This window comes from Typha angustifolia, chromosome 14 (assembly GCF_048772165.1).
Source record: "Typha angustifolia cultivar Huaian chromosome 14, ASM4877216v1, whole genome shotgun sequence".
Lineage (NCBI taxonomy): Eukaryota > Viridiplantae > Streptophyta > Magnoliopsida > Poales > Typhaceae > Typha > Typha angustifolia.
In genome coordinates this window covers 1,769,328-1,788,081 of record NC_133252.1, presented here as the reverse complement: position 1 = coordinate 1,788,081, position 18,754 = coordinate 1,769,328, and the positions used below count along the sequence as shown (strand labels likewise).

General features: G+C 37.0%; 2 protein-coding genes across 3 annotated transcripts in view; one reads left to right on the top strand and one right to left on the bottom strand.

The window, feature by feature from the left end:
* The window catches only part of LOC140776683 (uncharacterized), a 28,027-nt gene extending 12,534 nt beyond the window's left edge, over positions 1-15,493 (top strand). For both annotated transcript variants that reach the window (XM_073120473.1, XM_073120474.1), the window contains exons 8-24: positions 509-603; positions 691-806; positions 921-1,024; positions 1,115-1,192; positions 1,355-1,433; positions 1,978-2,146; positions 4,613-4,683; positions 7,193-7,273; positions 7,354-7,424; positions 9,318-9,414; positions 9,500-9,559; positions 9,798-9,852; positions 9,940-10,340; positions 10,414-12,414; positions 12,517-13,089; positions 13,182-13,240; positions 14,996-15,493. In XM_073120473.1, the coding sequence (XP_072976574.1) occupies positions 509-603; positions 691-806; positions 921-1,024; positions 1,115-1,192; positions 1,355-1,433; positions 1,978-2,146; positions 4,613-4,683; positions 7,193-7,273; positions 7,354-7,424; positions 9,318-9,414; positions 9,500-9,559; positions 9,798-9,852; positions 9,940-10,340; positions 10,414-12,414; positions 12,517-13,089; positions 13,182-13,240; positions 14,996-15,191 (4,306 nt within the window). In that variant the 3' untranslated portion in view covers positions 15,192-15,493. The remainder of the gene's footprint in view (positions 1-508; positions 604-690; positions 807-920; positions 1,025-1,114; positions 1,193-1,354; positions 1,434-1,977; positions 2,147-4,612; positions 4,684-7,192; positions 7,274-7,353; positions 7,425-9,317; positions 9,415-9,499; positions 9,560-9,797; positions 9,853-9,939; positions 10,341-10,413; positions 12,415-12,516; positions 13,090-13,181; positions 13,241-14,995) is intronic.
* Positions 15,494-16,076: 583 nt separating this feature from the next.
* LOC140776200 (DNA-directed RNA polymerases II, IV and V subunit 9A) lies at positions 16,077-18,633 on the bottom strand. The gene is made up of 4 exons (XM_073119823.1): positions 18,487-18,633; positions 18,286-18,361; positions 17,192-17,350; positions 16,077-16,328 (listed from the first exon to the last, which is right to left on the bottom strand). Exons 1-4 carry the CDS (start codon positions 18,513-18,515, stop codon positions 16,248-16,250), a joined length of 345 nt encoding a protein of 114 aa, XP_072975924.1. The 5' UTR covers positions 18,516-18,633; the 3' UTR covers positions 16,077-16,247.
* Between the last annotated feature and the right edge of the window lie 121 nt (positions 18,634-18,754).

Sequence of the window (18,754 nt, the reverse complement as noted above, 5' to 3'; positions counted from 1 at the left end):
AGTAAACTCAATGTGGATTAGGATTGACTGCGATCCAGTTGGCTGGATCCTCTTGCTCACATGTCGGTGTTGGAGGCAGTCTCCCTAAAAAAGGTCTAGGGTTTGAAATGCAATGCAGAACCTAATCTTGTTATCTGTAAAAGTAATACTAAAATAGAAAAGAGATGTTGAATAGAGTGCTTATTACCTTTTGAAATGAGAAAAAAATTACAAATGATTGGGCTTATGTATAATACAATACATGATAAGATTCATGTATAGTTGCTTCTTGGATCACTGTATCTTGTTCTTGAGGATATGATGTATTGGCATACGGATATAGTTTGGCTCTATAAGTATTTGTAGACTTGCAATATTAACTTACATATTATGATTTATTGATGTACTGGTACTGTATCATTGGTTCTTGCCCGAGCATGTGATTGAATTTTTTTTATCACAAAATGTTTCCTTGCTTTATTTAATTTGTTTGATTTTTTATTCTTTTATATTATATTTGGCTGAGCAGGTCTTCTGATGATGGGACATGCCGGATTTGGGATGCTAGGTACTCCCAACCCAGCTTGCGAGTATATATTCCAAAACCTCCAGATGCTGTAGCTGGTTAGTTAAATGTTTATTGGTTGTTATGCTACGTTAGTGGTTTCTGTCATTCAGGCCCTTCATTGAAAATGATGAAACTGATGCCAGGAAAGAGCAGTGATCCTTCTCCCAGTACCTTACAGCAAATGCATCAGATATTGTGTTGTGCATTTAATGCTAATGGAACTGTATTTGTCACTGGTAGCTCAGACACATATGCAAGGGTATGCCTTCGTGCTACTTGTGTAGTTTGAGAACGAAGTTGATTTTACATACATATGCTCTGTGGAGCTAAAGAATTTGAGATGTTTAGGTTTAATGGGGAGTGTTGGTTGCAGGTGTGGAATGCTTGTAAGAGCAGTACTGAGGAATCTGAGTTACCACACCATGAGATGGATCTGTTATCTGGCCATGAAAATGATGTCAATTATGTCCAATTCAGGTTTGTTGGATGCATTATCTTTTCTTCTTTTCCTTGTTCTATTCTTTTCAATAAAAAAGTATGTCAATCAACCTTTTTCTCGTGGTTCAGTGGCTGTGCTGTGGCATCTAGATCTTCTACAGATTACACTTTGAAGGAAGATAATATCCCCAAGTTTAAGAATTCTTGGTTAGTTTGTACAATAGATAGTGTTGCACAACGCTTTTTTAATATTTTCTGTGAATTCCTGATTTGATAATTACCACTTCTAAATGTTGGAGATTACTTTGATTAGCGCTGGTTCTTAGTTCCTGCTATATTACTTACTTTGGATGATCTTATGTTTCCCAGGTTTACTCATGACAACATTGTCACCTGTTCTCGCGATGGTAGTGCAATTATTTGGATTCCAAGATCTCGACGATCTCACGTAAGCACAACTTGAGCTGCGAGTTGTACTCTTGTTTCTTCTCGAGTTACCAATTTCTCTGCCACTAGAAGATGAGTTGCACATTGAAAATCAACCAAATCTGAAAATCGAACTTCTCACATTGATGTTTCGCATGATTTCCCTTCTTGTTTAATTTTTAGGAAGAAAGAGCTTGCAACACCTCGATTTGTTGATAGCAGCTCTCTTGTTTTTTGGGGGGTTTATTCTTTATCTTTTATCGTGGTCAGGATTCTGTCAATTGTCATAGATGGCTATTCTCTTTTGCGGATTGTTAATGATTGCTTTGCCTAATGATGTTCAATGAAATTTCCTTTGAATGGATTTGTAGTAAATTCTTCTCTAGATGAAATAAAACTGCATGAAGAAAGTACACGGGTTTTTCTAAATCTTAGATGCTTCTATTGAAACGTTGCACCAATATGCACATCTTGCTGTCCTGTTATATTTTCAACATTTTTCAAGATATTCCTTTCTGATTGTACTTCCTTTTTTTTTTTCTTTTTTTTTCCCTTCACTGTATTAGGGAAAGGTCGGGCGCTGGACACGTGCTTATCATCTTAAAGTTCCTCCACCACCCATGCCTCCCCAACCTACTCGTGGGGGTCCACGCCAGAGATATCAGCCAACTCCTCGTGGGGTTAATATGATTGTATGGAGTTTGGATAACCGTTTTGTTCTTGCTGCTATCATGGGTAAGTTTGGGCCTATTGTTTCATATTGTATCAATGTTTGAACAAGTTTGGATAACTTGTGTTATTGTTTGATTTGTGATGCTACTGGAAACATACATGTTGGTTGAAACTTGTGTTTAGTTATCAACTATTTCCGGATTTAGGGTAATTTTTTATGCTGAGGTTTCTGTTAACCAGTTTTAAATGAGCTTATTTTAAGATAGATTTTCTTCATATATTTAACTTGTCTTTTTTTGACGAAACAGAACTGCCAGTTTAATATCATACATATTACAATATATAAATCGGTTAAACTTTTTAAGTATGGTTATTTATATTGGAAGTTAGATGCATGTCACTGGAGTAAATGGAATTTAACCCACTTTCTGTGCCCTAGCTGTATGAGAAGGATGGCAAACATATGCTTGATTCTTTGTAGGCAAAGGTAGTGACTTAGGCGGCCACCTTAGCCAGGGCAGTCACCAAGGTGCCCTATCTATAAGTTAGGCAGGTCTCAAGGTGGTTGAGTGTAGGCACTGCCCTCCTAGGCAGTCAATTGGGCGCCTAAGTAGTCAGTCAGGCTCGTAAGTGCTGGTAATAAGGTGGTTTTCAAGCCTTGTAAGGCAGTAACAAGTTATAGGATGGATATTGAGTAGGGGTGTTACTGGATCCAAATTATCCATTACCGAATTTGCTTCAAATTAGACTAATTCGGAGTCAGATCTTAATCTTATGATCCATATTATGGGTCAGATTCAGTTTGAGTAGTTTTGGATTCGACCGGAGGAATTTGGAGCAGATCATGACCAAATATCCATCTGATGGGTATTTTGAGTTTTTGTTATTATTATTTTAAAGTCCGTAGATAATGGTTGTGTAGTCCAATATTTAAATTATCTAAGTAGAAGCTTTGGATTTTCCTAATTCCTATATTTATGAATAATCTTGACACTTGATTCTCTCAAAAAATAACCTTCGTACTACTATTATGTTTGCTTAATATGTTAAGCAAGTGTCATTTTTGGTGAGATGATTAAAATATTATGCGCGCTAATTTTTAGCTATTTAAGTATCATAATTTAGCGTGAAAAGCTGTGACTTGTTGCTTTGGAAAAAAATATTGAGTCTGACCTAATCTGAAATATTGTTTTTTATTTTATTTCATAGTATACTGATTATTTGCGAGGAATTCGAATCTGGTCCATTATCCGATTGAATTTTAATCTGATTCGAGTCCGACCTAATCTGAAATAAATGGATCTGATATGGATATTACAATTACTATTTTTAAAATCTGATTTGAGTTTGAATCCGACCAATTTAAATGGATATGGTTCCAATCTTTGTACATTTGTAACCAAATTCGATTCGGTTAGACCCCTAGTATTAAGTAGAAAGTACTGTTCCTACTTGTGCTCAAACCTACCTATCATGTAAGTTCTAAGGGGTTCTTAATCCTTTTTCATAGTTTCTACTTTCTATTATCTTCATTTCTCTTTCTTTTTTCTTGTAATGATTAGCATTAAGGACCGATCCGGAGAAGGGCAATAATAAAAAGGTTGTCGTGGCTACTCTAAGACTATTCACACAATGGCAATAACGGAAATTGCCTTATTCTAAAATGTTGAGGTTTCACAACTTTTGTTTTATATTACTGCCTTACTTTTAGGCGGCCTGCCTATGCACCTAGGACCTCTTGGCCTCCCGCCTACTCCTACAGATTTTAAAACATTTGTAGTGATCCAGTGGCTTGTCATGGTAGGGATTCATCAATGCCACTTGAGGGAGGGAACGCTCTGTCACTTGATGATCGGAGTTACTTCAATGTCAATATCTTCATACCATTATCAATATGAATGATTAGTTTGACAGTTGGTTACTACTTAAGGATTTTTCTCTCATGCTGAGAGTATGGAGATTTGTTGATTAAAAGAAATTATGTGCAACCAGAATCAAATCCTTGAATGATTATGGTTGCTACGATAATTGCCATATCTAACAGCTGGTTGTTGTTTTTATGTCCAGCTTGGAGCACATCTCCTTGGTTCATGACAACAGAAATTAATTTACTTTTCAAAAATAAACCTCAGTTATCACCATTTGAAATGTTCACTACTGTCTACATATTAATGAAGCAGAAGTACAAACAATCGATATCTAAAGGTTCACGACCTCTTTAATGAAGGCATACTCTGGCAGGTGGATCTGAGTTGCTGTATACACATATTGAGTTTTAATTTTTTTTAAAATAAAGCGACCTTTCAGAGAGTGCTCTTCTGTTATTAGCTTGCTTGATATTATTTTTTCTTTTAAGAAGCAGAACCTCTTAAGTTTTTGATTTTATTATTTAAAAGCATGCAACCAGGGTATTTTATGCCAATCTGTGCTACATGGAATTATCTTGTTGTCATTATCATTGTAGCCACTGCAATTTTCTTTTTACTCCTTTTTTGCTAATTTCAGTGTGTTACATATTTTTTTTTATAGATTGCAGAATATGTGTTTGGAATGCTTCTGATGGTAGCTTGGTCCATTCGTTGATTGGTCATAAGGAATCTGTAAGTTTCTGATGTCATTTTCTATTATGTGTATATTTTAGTATCTATTAGGTTTTGGTCTCTGTCAATTTCAATGTGATTTATTTCATTGGTGAGATATAACATTCCTATTTGATGGATTTCTGACCTTATAAGCACATGGTCTTGGGAAGCATTTGCAGTTCTGATGGCTCTTTCTTGTTCAATATGTTTTGGATTTTTAGAAGCATGACTTTCATTGGATAATATTGATGTAATTAATTTTTTGTTTATTAGAAAATGTAAGATTGTGAACCAAAAATAAGAAATTGTATCTCTCAGTTATTGATTTAAGCCTGTTACAATGGAAACAATGAGAAAAAAACTGTTTTTAATAGTTAAAGGTTCTAAAGATACAGGAGAGAGGACCTAAGAACTACTATAGGGATGATATAAGATGCGGTGAAAGAGGGAAGCAGCAGTAGCACGAGTTTGCAGTTGATGTAACAACAGAATGAACAAAAGGAGATGAAGGAACAGTCCGCCCGGATGTTGGACTGAGAAAGATGACCAACTCTGAGCAAGAAAGAGATGAACACATCTGTCATAAAGAGAGATTTTTAGGGGCAGAGTATGGAGAGAAGCTAGGAAAAAAGATTTGGTTGTGGTTGTATTTCTCAGACTAATTATATTTTGATATTTCTATCCCATATTACTAATGTATGGGATCTTTCTAGGGTCTTTGGCTCTTTGGGGTCTTGCTTTAAATGGTATGGAGTAGATGTGTCTTGAGACGTAAATGCTGAGTTTTTTGGATTAAAGGCTTTTAATTTAGACTCAATCGCCACAAGAAGGGTGCTGAGGAGTTTATTAGGAAAAAAGTAGAAGTTTGAAGTGAAAAGGACTGTGACTCACTTAGGAAGTGACTAAGGGCCTAATCAAGGAAGCCATGGGAGTTGGTGGCTTGCATGTTTGTCATTCTTTTAATACTTCAGTCATTTCTACGTCAAGATCTTGTTACCTAGTCTTAATAAATGAATAAACGAATGCATCAGTTGCTTCTTGCTCGTTTGTTGTGAAATTTAAGATGAGGCAAGTAACTGTCTAACTATGGTAAAATAGCTCTGTTTTTTGTTCAATCATCTTTCAACTCACTATTGAAAGCATTAAGCATTCAATATAGATAATTTCTAAGAAAATCTTTTAACATGGTTTGGATAATTGGATATGTTTGATTGAGATGATATGGCACACTAATTAGGGATAATTATGTGGTTTAATTTGTGGCATCCTAACAGGTCCAAGAAGACTAATGGTTAAAACTTAAAAGTAATATCGCAAGAGATTTCCTCCTTTGATGCAATTTGATATTTGAGTTTATAGTTGTGAAGAAGACGAATGATTCAGTCTGATACCATGTTTCAACATCAAGCATGTATCTGGGTTATTTGGTTATTGTAATAGTCTGGGAAGCTTATTTCCTTTGCAATTTTTCTTCGGGTCAATATAACCATCCGTTGAGGTCCTTGTTTAGTCTAATACTCTAGAGCATTTCCATCACAAAGGATTCAATCCAGCCACAGATTGAAATACTTTTAAAACTTGTTATGTGTAACGACTAAATTTCTTTGTGGGACCTACTTATCCCAATATTGAGTGCATAAACACTATACGATTAGGGGTGGCAAAACTTGACCCGACTCGATAACCCGACACGATAACCCGACTGTTAATCGGGTTTGGGTTTAGATTAATCGGGTTCGGGTCATAAATGGGTCTACCCGCCTAACCCGATTATTAATTGGGTTGTGTTCGGGTTTATGCCTCTGACCCGCTTGACCCGTTTAACCCGTTTAAGTAAACGGGTCGGGCGGGTCGGGCGGGTCGGGTGACCCGTTTAACCCGTTTAATTTTAATATTGTATGAATTATTAGGATTGTATTTGTGTAATACACCATTTATATATAATAAATTAGTAAATATTAAATTTTATATATAATTTGTATTAAACGGGTTAGACGGGTCGTGTTAACGTGTTGGGTTAACACGACCCGTTTAAGTATATGGGTTAGACGGGTCGTGTTAGCGTGTCGTGTTAATTTGACCCGTTTATTAAACGGGTTAGACGGGTCGTGTCGTGTTACCCGTTTATCAATCGGGTCGTGTTCGTGTTTACTAAATGCAACCCGTTTATTAATCGGGTCGTGTTCGTGTCAAGGTAATGTTGACCCAACCCGAACTCGCTTAACCCGACCCGATTGCCACCCCTATATACGATAGCTTGTCCATCTGTAGCTACCAATGATGTTAATTTTCTTTAATATATTGGTCTCTGGATGGACCGTCGCATCCTATTTCCATGCTGCGCATATTTACTATGTTGATCAGTGAATTCAGCCATGTAGCTTATGTTAAGAGCTAATACAGTTTTTTACATTGGCATTCTTTTCTTTTGTCTATTTTGTGTTTGAATATGATATTAACCGGTATGCAGACCTTTTGTTGGGCTAATAATTTTCAACTTTTGATGGTTAATATCTGCTATTGACAGACATTTGTATTGGATGTGCATCCTTTCAACCCTCGGATAGCTATGAGTGCTGGGTATGATGGAAAGACAATCATTTGGGATGTGAGTATTTTAGGTCTTTTTCATTAATCTATAGTATATTTCTTCATTCAATCTTAATTTCTTCTAACTATTTTATCCAGATATGGGAAGGAAAACCAGTACGGATTTATGAAACTGGGCATTTTAAGCTGGTGGATGGGAAATTCTCTCCGTAAGTTTGCCTCATTATTTATATGGGCTTTTTTTTTTCAAAGTTTTGTAGTTTGATTTGCATGGGTTGTTCTTCACTTAGTTGATACCTCCACATATAGGTTGGTCCATTTTATGGTCACCTTGTATTTGGCTATTCATTTATTTGCTAGTTGTGTTTTTAGAAATAATTAAAATGCTTCTTTTAGGATCTTATATCAGTTTAAAATTTTGATGTTAATTTCCCTTGAAATTGTTAGATTGCTTGTTATTTTCAAGCAGTAAACCTTGCTTTAGGGTGGCATATAACTGGAGGAGATATTTCACATGCTCATTGCTAATCAGTCCATTCCTCAAGGAAAGCAACATTGACCAACTGAAGTAATTTCACCAATAATGACCTTTTGGTGGTCCACTTTCACATTTGCGGGTGGATAAGCAATTTCCGTCCAGTGCTTGATGTTAATACTTAATCCTTTTTTTCTTAAGATCATATAGGGTGATCCTCTTTTCCTTTGCCAATAGATTAGAAAATTGACTTTTTTTTGGCTAAAAGCTCAAAACAGAAGTTTTTTTTATAACTTTAGTACATTTACCTATTCGTCATTTTACAATTATTAGTTGGGGAATATATCCTCTCTAAAAATTTGGTGCCTGGATCCTTCAATCCAGAATCAATTGTTAGCACCTGTAAATTAAATGCCTGTTTTTATCAAACTTGATCTGTAATTGTTGGTATCATTGTAAAATAATTAGGTGATCTGCATAATATCTACTTATGCTTTATGCTATAAAATAGTTTTATTTTAGTCGTACATTTTCTCTATATCTAGAGAAAAGTTATGGCAGTGATCTTAAAATCAATGAAGTACAAGATCCTCATTGTACTTACATCCAACATCTAAGGAGTTGAAGCCTACCTAGAGATATTACTTCAGCGATCTTAAAATATTTAGATCCTACCTATGAAAATTTGCCTTGTTCTTTTATGTCTTGTACTTCATCTGGCATGGGCTTAATTGCCTTGTTCTTCTATTTACGGACAACTTTAGATACTCTCCTTCAAGGATTACCATGCAACAGCATGGAAGTGTAGGTCAGCAGTATGATAGTAGAGATAACCTCCACCCTCCACCCTCCACCCTCCACCATTGCTCCTTCTGTGTTGATGTAATAGAGAGTAGCTTTCCTTCACCGTTGTCCCTGCCCATTGTCAACTACCTCCATGTGCTTGCTCTGGTGGCTCTCCACCAGCACAATTCATCCCTCAACAACATTTTAACCATTGACCTGCTGCACTACCTTTCAATCCTAATCCTTCAAACTCTAAAAAGAGAGGCCTATCGCATTTTCACTTAATTCAAAGTGGTTCTTGACTTATCTTTCATGAACCTATCTTGATGCTCTAAAGAGAGAAGGGTTATCTCACGATCTGCACCCCATTCTGAGAATTAAGTTGCAATCATTTTAATTCTTAGCAAATTACGATTTGTCTCTCACGATCTGGCATGAAAGTAAGTCAAGATCCACATTGAATTAATGGACACAACTTATTTTTTAAGTGGATCGTGCAATATTTCATGACACAGTTGTCTTCTTCCTCAAACAAATATCCTACGGTGGAAATGGCATGGAGGGATAACCTTCGTAGGGCAGCAGGAGATCTTGAGGAGGCTTCTAACGGTTGTGAAAGTTCTCTAAGAGGCCTTGGAGCCCTCTGTGAGGGCTTAAGGGGAGTACTATTGGCACCCCTGTGCCATTTGTTGAACTTGTGTCAACATGGCATGTGCCGGTTGGCATAGGCTGTGCCTACTAGCACACTGATCCATGCCCTTTTTGATTATGTTATAAGGATGTAACTATTAATTTTTGGTTGATTAGTTTTGTTTTACTTCTATTTTTGTGCTGTATATAGGGATGGAACATCAGTTGTTCTCTCAGATGAAGTTGGACAAATATTTATTATAGCGACTGGGCAGGGGGAGTCTCAAAAGGATGCAAAATATGATCAGGTGTGCAAGAGTTATAAGCTTATCTGATGCTTCAGTAATATCCAGCTTTGTGTTTCTTGATATCCATTGTCTCACATTATAACAGTTTTTCCTTGGAGACTATCGGCCACTAATACAAGATACTAATGGGAATGTTTTGGATCAGGTTTGCTTGAATTGCTATGCTTCTCTCTTATATGGCAATTTTTATTGTTTAATATAGGGCGTGCCCTTTTTCATAACTTAATGGTATAATCTTGAACTAATGGAAAAGTTTGAACCATATTGAGCGCAGACCCATGCTAAAGTTGAATGGTCACTATCCTTTGCTGGTCCCTTTTATGTTGTATTTGCCATGTCAATGCCTACTATTTATGAATCTAAGCTTGCTGAATTTTATCCAGGAAACACAGCTAGCACCTTATCGGAGGAATGTACAGGACCTTTTGTGTGATTCAAGTATGTTACAAAACAAGTAAATTGTTTTTTTTTTCCTTGGAAGATGTGGTCTAATATTTGTAACAAAGAATATTATTGGTACCTCAGGCATGATACCATACCCTGAACCTTATCAGAACATGTACCAACAACGTCGCCTAGGCACTCTTGGTATTGAGTGGCGCCCTCCTTCTGTAAAATTTGCAGTTGGCCCTACTTACAATGTCAATACTGGTGATTTCCAAATGCTACCGATAATAGACCTGGATAGGATTGAGCCTTTGCCTGACGTTGTAGATGCCATCGACTGGGAACAAGAAATTGAAATCCAGACTGATGATACAGATTCAGAGTATAACGTCACTGATGAGTATTCAGTCGAAGAGGAACAAGAAAGTTTAAGTAGCAGTTCTTCTGGTGATTCTGAATGTAGTGCTGAAACTGATGAGGGCAATCTTAATAATAAGGAAGGCCTTCGAAGATCCAATCGGAGGAAGCACAAGTCAGAAGTAAGAAATTATATGTAAAGCTTGCCCTTTTTTCCCATTTTATTTCATTCTTATTTGACATTTCTTTTGACAGATGGAGGTCACCACTTCTTCTGGGCGGCGAGTTAAGAGACGAAATTTAGATGAACGTGATGGGACAACTCTATCGAGGGCTCACAGAGTGCGGAGGTCACGAAATGGGCGCTTAGCTTCAAAGAAAAAATCTTCCAAGTCTAAGTCACTACGACCTCAGAGACGTGCTGCACGCAATGCTCTCAATTTGTTCTCTAAGATAAATGGAGTTTCAACAGATGAAGAGGAGGACGATGAGTCAGAGAGCAGTTCCGCAGAGAGTGAATCAGCAATTCCTGATTCAAACAATCAAAGTACTGAATCTGAAAGGGCAATGCAAAATGGCCAGTTGAAATATGGAAAGGAAAAAGAATCTTTCAGAGATGAATGGGGAGATGTTGCAAAATCTTCTCAACCTTTTGAAGCTCAGGGACATGCTGGAAACAAAAGAAGATTGGTCCTTAAGTTACCACGGCGTGATTCAAAGACAATCATTCCTTTAGAAGGTCAGAAAGGTGAACGCTCCAATCAGGATAATGTAATGGCTTTATTGGCTCCATCTGATCATGATGCAGCTCAACCAAATGTAACAAATGAACACACACAATTTTCTGTTGATACAACTGATGTAATGAGAGGAAATGTGCAAGCAGGAAAATCTGATCATCCTAATGGATCTTCGGTCTACTATAACAAAACAATCAAATGGGGTGAGGTCAAATTGAGGTCTTCTAAGCGTATGAGATTCAGTGACTCTTCAGTAGCAGATGTATGCCCTGGAACTAGTGCATGCCCAGATGGTTCTGGCATAGTTGGTGGTGACAATGATGGATACCATAAGTCCAATGTCGAGTCTGGAACATCCTCTGATCCTAGAAATCAAGGCCGTGAAAGTCACCTAGGCAGAAATGAAAATGATGAAGATTATGTTTCACAAGAACTGGACAATACAAGAAGTAAGGAGGTCTATCCTGAATGTTATGGTAGCGATGGGCAGTCCTCGCACCATATTGACCAACGATACCACATTGCACTTCCAGTTAATGGCAATATGGCTGATTCTGCAATGGACATGGATGAGGTATTCCAGTATATTTCCGGGACCAGGGGCAATGATGTACCTACCACTGATAAGGCGATAAGTGGAAATAATGGTCTTATGAGCAACAGTGGTGCTGATAACAACCAACAATTTGAGACTAGTCCGCAGCCCGTTTACCGAAAGCTGAGGATTAAATCAAGAGGATTGCTAAATGAAGCCCATGGTTCTTCTTCAAAGTTTGCATCTGCTGCAGGAGATTGGGAGAACTCTGAGTTGGAGCTTGTATCAAACAATTCAACAGTGGGTGAACGAAATAAAGTTCAATCAATTTGTGAAGAGGATGAGGGTACCAGTCAACAGACACCAGATCATGGTGATTGGAATAATAGGTCAGAAAGCTTGGAGGCATGTACTAATAGAAATGCTGTTTCTCATGGTTCACAGAAGTCACACTTGGATTCTGATAGTAAGATGTACAATGCTGTTTACAAAAGGTCAAAATCATCCAGGGGTAGGAAGAATTCAGAGTGTGAGATATATGATATGGAGGAAAGTGCAGCAATTTCCAACAATCATATTGGAGATGGACAAGAAGAGTTCAGTGCAGCTATACTTGATAATGTCCGTGGAACAAGATTTAGGGGCATGAGGGCATCCACAGATGACATAACTGCTAGGGAGAGTAGTTCCCGGGTGAAACATACTTGTAGTTCTCTGGAGGCATCCACTAGTGGAAGAAGATCCTTTATAGATGGGCATGATCAACTTTTATGTGATGAATGGAAGTCAACCTCTAAAATGACTGTTGGTCTAAGATCTGCTAGAAATAGAAGGGAAAGTTATACTTTTAGGGATCCAAGATCTTTGGACAAAAGAAAACAGCAAACAACACGAAAGCTTTCATGGTTGATGTTGCTAGAGCATGAAGAGGGTTACCGATATATTCCCCAACAAGGTGATGAGGTTGCATACCTGAGACAGGTACTCTTTCTTTGTGATGTTTTTGCCATACGGGCCTTTCAAGTATGCTAGATGGGAACTTCTATTGTTATCATATTTATTTATACTTCTATTCTATTACAGGGCCATGAAGAATATATTAAAGGTTCGCCACGTACGCATGAAGCAGGTCCTTGGAAATTGATCAAAGACCTCAAAGCTGTAGAATTTTGCAAAGTTCGAACTCTTGATTACTCTACATTTTCAGGATCTGGTGAAAGCTGCTGTAAACTCACTCTTGAGTTTATTGATCCTTCTTCAAATGGATTTGGTAAAGCATTTAGAATTACTTTGCCCGAGCTTGTTGCCTTTCCAGATTTTCTTGTGGAAAGGATGCGATATGATGTTTCTATTGGGAGAAACTGGACCCACAGGGATAAATGCCAGGTTTGGTGGAGAAATGAGGATGGAGATGGTGGAAGTTGGTGGGAGGGTCGGATATTGGCAGTAAAGCCTAAATCACCTGAGTTTCCTGATAGCCCGTGGGAGAAGTTTATTATACAATACAAGAATGATGGTTCTGGACAGCACATGCATAGCCCATGGGAACTTCATGATGCTGATGGCCAGTGGGTGCACCCCCATATTGATGTCAGAAGTAGGGATAAGTTGTTATCATATATTGCCAAATTGGAGCAAAACTCTATAAAAAATCAGGTAAATTTTATTCGTTGTTTTCTATTTTCTCTATTGTAATTTATTTCCTTGACATGGAGGTTTCATTGTATTGTTCTTTGATGATGTTTCAGGACAATTATGGTGTGCAAAAACTAAATCAGGTTGCACAGAAATGTGATTTTCTAAACAGGTAATGTACTAATATGTTATATGCATAGATATCTATATGTATTTGTGTGGAGTTTTTGACCGCACTAGACTTGTTTTCAATTATATTTATTAAAATAGCTTACACCCCAAACTTAATACCAAAAGGGGTCTATTTTACCGTAACCCTAAATAAAACGCTAGACCTTTAAAAATTTTACTCAGCCGAAAGCAAAATGCTAATCAGGTCAGGATTTTTTTAAGTAAAACGCTGATACAATCAGTACTTTTATTGAAAGAAAAAATGCTGAACAATTCAGTGATTTATTAGAAAAAGAGGATACACATAAAACGCTAAAAAGTTAAGCGTTTTATTGTTAAAAATATTAAAGAGAAAGATATAAGTAAAAATATATAGAAAAAATTGTAATGTCATAACTTTGTGTTCGGTTATCCATTTTAATAATAAAATATATTGTTGTGAAGATTTAAAAACATTCTATAAGTTGGAGTAACATAGTTATTTCTTGCAGCCAACTGTGCTCAGAATTGCAAAAAATAATCGCAGCTCATTCAAATATTACTTTGAATTTTTTTTTCAATTTCTTTATAAAACACTATTTAATGTTTCTAAACATAAAACACCGAATAATTGATCGTTCTATAAAATAAACTTTTCGACATTTTCATTTAGAGGTAAAATGTTGAACTTATTAATGTTTTATCTAGGGTTATTGTGTCACAGACCTATTTTATTATTTAGTTTGAGGTGTGGTCTATTTAGGTATATAAAAGGGCTAATCTGATCGAAAACTCTATTTGGATGCAAGTCTAGATTTGTGGGGTTTATATTTGTACTTTTTATGCACTAGTCTTTTATGAGCTGCTAACTTATGGGACTAAAAGTAATGGATAATGGAGATTTTAGGTTGATTAGGAAAATAGATTGTACAACATGACCTTCATATGTGGCAAAACTTAGTCTAATTGCAGCAAAAAATTCTGTCATTCTTCTTCCATTTAGCTTGATAATTGTCATGATCTATTTGCAAACTTTTGGTTTTTGAGGTTACATATTCATTCTAGATGTAGTTGAATAATAGTTGAGGTACAGGGGAAGGTTGGATGTTCTTTGTCACAAAAATGTCAAGCATTATCACTCTGTCTTGGACAGTTAGCCCTGTCAAGGATCGATATCTAAATAGGATTCAAGAATATGAGCAGTAGCAACTTAGATGAACCTGTTTGTCAAGCTAATTTGTTGGCTTATTCTAGGGTCTATTTTATGCAAGTTCGTGATGTGCAATTTACTACCTAATTGTAATTAATTTTTTCGTCAAGTACTTCAGAGATTGTATGAGAATTAAGGATTATATATATACACATTTATATGTGACTTTATAGAGGCATTATTATCTTGCCGCTGCCCAATTGTTGGTAGAAGCACCTAGAGTATTTCCCATAATCAGTATCACTCATGCAATGGAGGTGAAATAGAAAGTGGGGAGAATTGCGGTGCCTTGTTAATCTGCAATTCATCATGCACGTCAAATGAGATAAGGGATTGATTGAGAGTTAAGTATTTGAGCAAGCATATATTTGTAACTTCCATGTTGAGATAGTGACATTTGGAATTTTGATTGGAAATAAGTGTTGGGTTAAGGTGTGTATGGCAGTCATTTTCTTAATTATTGCATGGTGTTAGTGTGCCCATCTGTTAGTTTTGAGAAAATATCTTTTAGGTACATAGCTATATCCCTTCTGTTAAAATCTTTTCGATCATGTGTTGTTCCCACAGGTTTCCTGTTCAGTTTTCTCTTGAAGTAATCAAAAGGAGACTGGAAAACAATTATTATCGAACTTTGGATGCAGTCAAGCATGATGCCTCGGTGATGCTTTCAAATGCAGAGTCTTACTTTGGCAAAAGTGCTGAGATGACAACAAAGATGCGTCGGCTATCTGAATGGGTCACGCGGACATTTTCATTATTGTAGGGAATGGAACAATTTTGTAGAAGAATTAAGTTTTCTAATTTGTTTCCAGTCTCTGCAGTTCAGCTGTAGAGAAATCTTTTGTAACTTGCAGTTTCTCAACCGCCAGCCAATATATTGGTCCATTTTTTTGGGGGGGGGGGAAATTGGATTTTCCTTCAGGGAATTAGTTTGAAAGGCTTTGTTAGGGGGAGCATGTTCAAAGAGAAAGCTGGTAGAGGGAAATGACTCCACCAGTATTTGTTATGTATAGACCTTTTTCCTATTTTATAATAAAATTAAAAGGAAAGAAAGCTTGTTACGCAGATTCTTTATTGCACTTTGCCGGCTAATATGGATATTCTCATGACAACATTTTCCTCGTTGTGTAGCATTACTTTCTAGACTTGTAAAAATGTTGTTCCACTGCCCTGAGTTACTTGAGATAACATGTTTAATCTTGGCATTGAAGATGTAGTTGTTTTACAGTCATTTTATCTATCTGAGCACTCGGAGGTCAGTGGCATTGCCGGTGGCTGGCAACATCGGTGGCTGTGTCTATGCGGCCAGCCACGGTGGGCCAAAATCAGGACCGTTGGATTGGCAGGGAGATGGCCTATTGCTGATGCATGGACCCATATGATCTCGGACCCACTCGTGTGTTACTTGGGCTTTTCTACTGGGAAGACTGCATGAAAGATGTAGATGACGAGGCTGTAACCCAGAACAAGATATGAGTCAATTCTCATGAACAATAATTTTATGATTTATAGTGATTTTTACTGTCCTTGAATTTATTTTTCGTTCTTTTCTCTTTTGAGCATTTTGCAAGTAGGTTCCACTGTTGTATCCAGAAGGGAGATAAGAGTGATCAAACCAAGAACAGGAAGTGCTGGTATAATAAATGGAGACACAATTGAGAAGCATTAATAAATGAACTGTTCCAAAAGATACTTCATTTGAATCCCCCCTACCGTCAGCCGAGCCGGAAAGTTACATCTCTTACCAAGCACTTGGATTAAACTATGAGAGTTAATAATAGTTCCATGGATCTCCCACTACTAAGCTACTAAATTTCCATCAATCTCTCCACCTGTGTCCACAACTTGGGTTGCAGCACACGAAGAAAAGAGTCATACCTTCCTCACCTCTGGCGGTAGCCTGCAAAGTTTTGACAAATAATACACACATAAACACATCTCAAGATTTAAAAAGAAAATTTTAATATAAAGCATGAGGAGATGAGAGCGGTGGAAATATTGTTTCATATTTCTTCCTAAAATTTCCTGTACTGGGTTCAGCGTGCCAGATATGAACCATGACCAACTGAAATATACTCAGATGGTGGATCTTTATTCAGATAGAATGGCATCTACTAGATAGGGCATCCTTGACTGTTAATTTCTCAGTCAGCTTAAGATGGATGTAGGCAAATTGGCTTGTCACATAATCATCTGAACTCATGGTAATGTTGTTCTAGGTAGATAGAAGATATGGTGCAATAAGTTAATCATAGTAGGTTCTTTCTGCAAATTCTACCGGAATATAGATTTCAAATGATGAAACTGAATAGTCTTGCAAAGATGTCTGCTACTCATATCTACTAACTTTAATCAGCTATAGAGATGCTAGAAAGGTTCACATGCAATTGTGCTGAAGTCGGTTTTAAACTTTAGTCTGTTCTCTCACTTTATGGAGTTACAAATTCCATAATTACTTTGGAATAAAATATATTAAGGACTTCCAGACGACATAGAGAAGCTGTTCATTCAAGGGAATATTAGAATATCTCTAAGGATGACTTCCTTAAAACAGTTGTCTTTAACTCCGAGAATCGTTCATTAACAAAAATTAGAATCTAGCATCATGAAGTTAGCCTAATTTTATACGATATCTTTGTTCTTTTCTAATCAGATAACATGCCCAAACAGGATCGCAATCTATTGAATGTTGCATGAATCAACCAACCATTTCAATATCATGATCCTTCTTCATAGTGTGTGAGATCGTAGAAGAGGTCAAACCTGGAAAAACACAGCCTCTGGGTGGCCACATACAGCGCAGCGTACATCCTTCGTACGAGGAAGAGTCGGGTCACCAGCTACATCTTGCAGGACTTGTGTGCGTTCACCAATTGCATGATGTATCTCGTTTCTATAGACACAACTGTTGTCAGCAACTTCCTGAGAGCAAGGACCATAATCAGATGCAGAGATGACAAAATGATTCAACCTTATGCCTTATGAAAATAAACCTGAGGAGGCAGGAAGAAGTTATTTCTTATCTGGGCATGAATCATAGAGAGTTTGTCACAGAATCCTTTTTATTTCTTATCAAAATTAACTACATAAGTTTCTCCTTTAAACAGGTTCAGAAGTATACAGGACGAGACTCACAGGAATTGGTTTCATGAAGCAAAAGTTCCTTAAGTTGTGTAAGGACAGCCAGAAATCTACATGAATTTATCTTTCAAACAGATAATCCAAAGGGAATAAAATAGCTAGAAGGAGATCATAAAATTGTATAATCTAGCCTCTAGATAACAAAGATGCTAACTATCTCTGTGTACTCCAATATATTATCGGTAAGTGAACCCAAAAGGATTGATATAGTCAAAAAAAAATAAAAATTGACGTTTTCCTTCTACTCCTAAAGGAAGATTTGAGCTCAATTTCTATTTCAGCTTTGAATCAGAAAAATATCTCTGTCAACAAAGACATTCTGGTAACCAAGTCGCAAAAAGTATATTATGGAAGTAAACTCATCCAGTCCATAAATACGGAACCTGCCAAGGTTGCTAACAATAACATGCTTAACAAGGTAGAACTTCACAGCCATTATGTGCTTGTATTAACGTTGACCAAGCTCGATCCACATAGCTCAGAATGCCCAAAATTTATACTTGCATTCCAGCAACAAAAAGCTAGAACACTAGCTAAGCAACCAAAGTAATCATCTATTGTGTTCACATTTCCAAACAAACCTTATTCTTTTGCCCCAATGGAATCTAAAGAACATTTGGGCCTTGACCACTTGAATAGCTCCACACTTACAACCTCAAAATTTAGAACATAAGAAGATATTAGACTAAATCAGAAGATTTAGGAGGTGGAAAGACCTGGTGGTCGCAATTACGGCAGGCATAGAGGAGAATCTTTTGTTCCCTGTCCTCCTTTGGATACAGTATGTTGTTGCTGAACCAAAGCAATAAGGAATATAAATATATAGACAACTATAAGGCATCACAAAAAGATGGAATGATCTATAAACAGACAGGAAAAATGGAAAGGTGGTTAGATTATACTTAGTGGGCGCTCACCATTCTCGGCAAAATTTCATGGTACTCATGGCTGCTGCTGCTGCTGCTGCTGCTTTAGGCTTCTACTGTGGGTTTGCTCTTTTTAATTTTGGGGGAAGATTTTGGGGTAGGTAATCCGCAGGTGCTTTTATTTGTTGAACATGGCAAGGATTGTCCGCAGGCTCGTCTGCAAACATTTGGGGTTAAATCCAATCAAAGTTTGCCATGTGCTGCGGGTGTAATAATGCACACGATTCCCTTTGGAACATCATCTCTTCTTTGTCTTTTG

Coding starts and splice junctions, on each gene's coding strand:
- LOC140776200 (XM_073119823.1), bottom strand. CDS start 18,515: ATGAGTACCATGAAATTTTGCCGAGAATG. Junction 17,351..18,285: donor GCCGTAATTGCGACCACCAG/GTCTTTCCACCT, acceptor CCTTGCTCTCAG/GAAGTTGCTGACAACAGTTG. Junction 16,329..17,191: donor CAGAGGCTGTGTTTTTCCAG/GTTTGACCTCTT, acceptor AAAACTTTGCAG/GCTACCGCCAGAGGTGAGGA.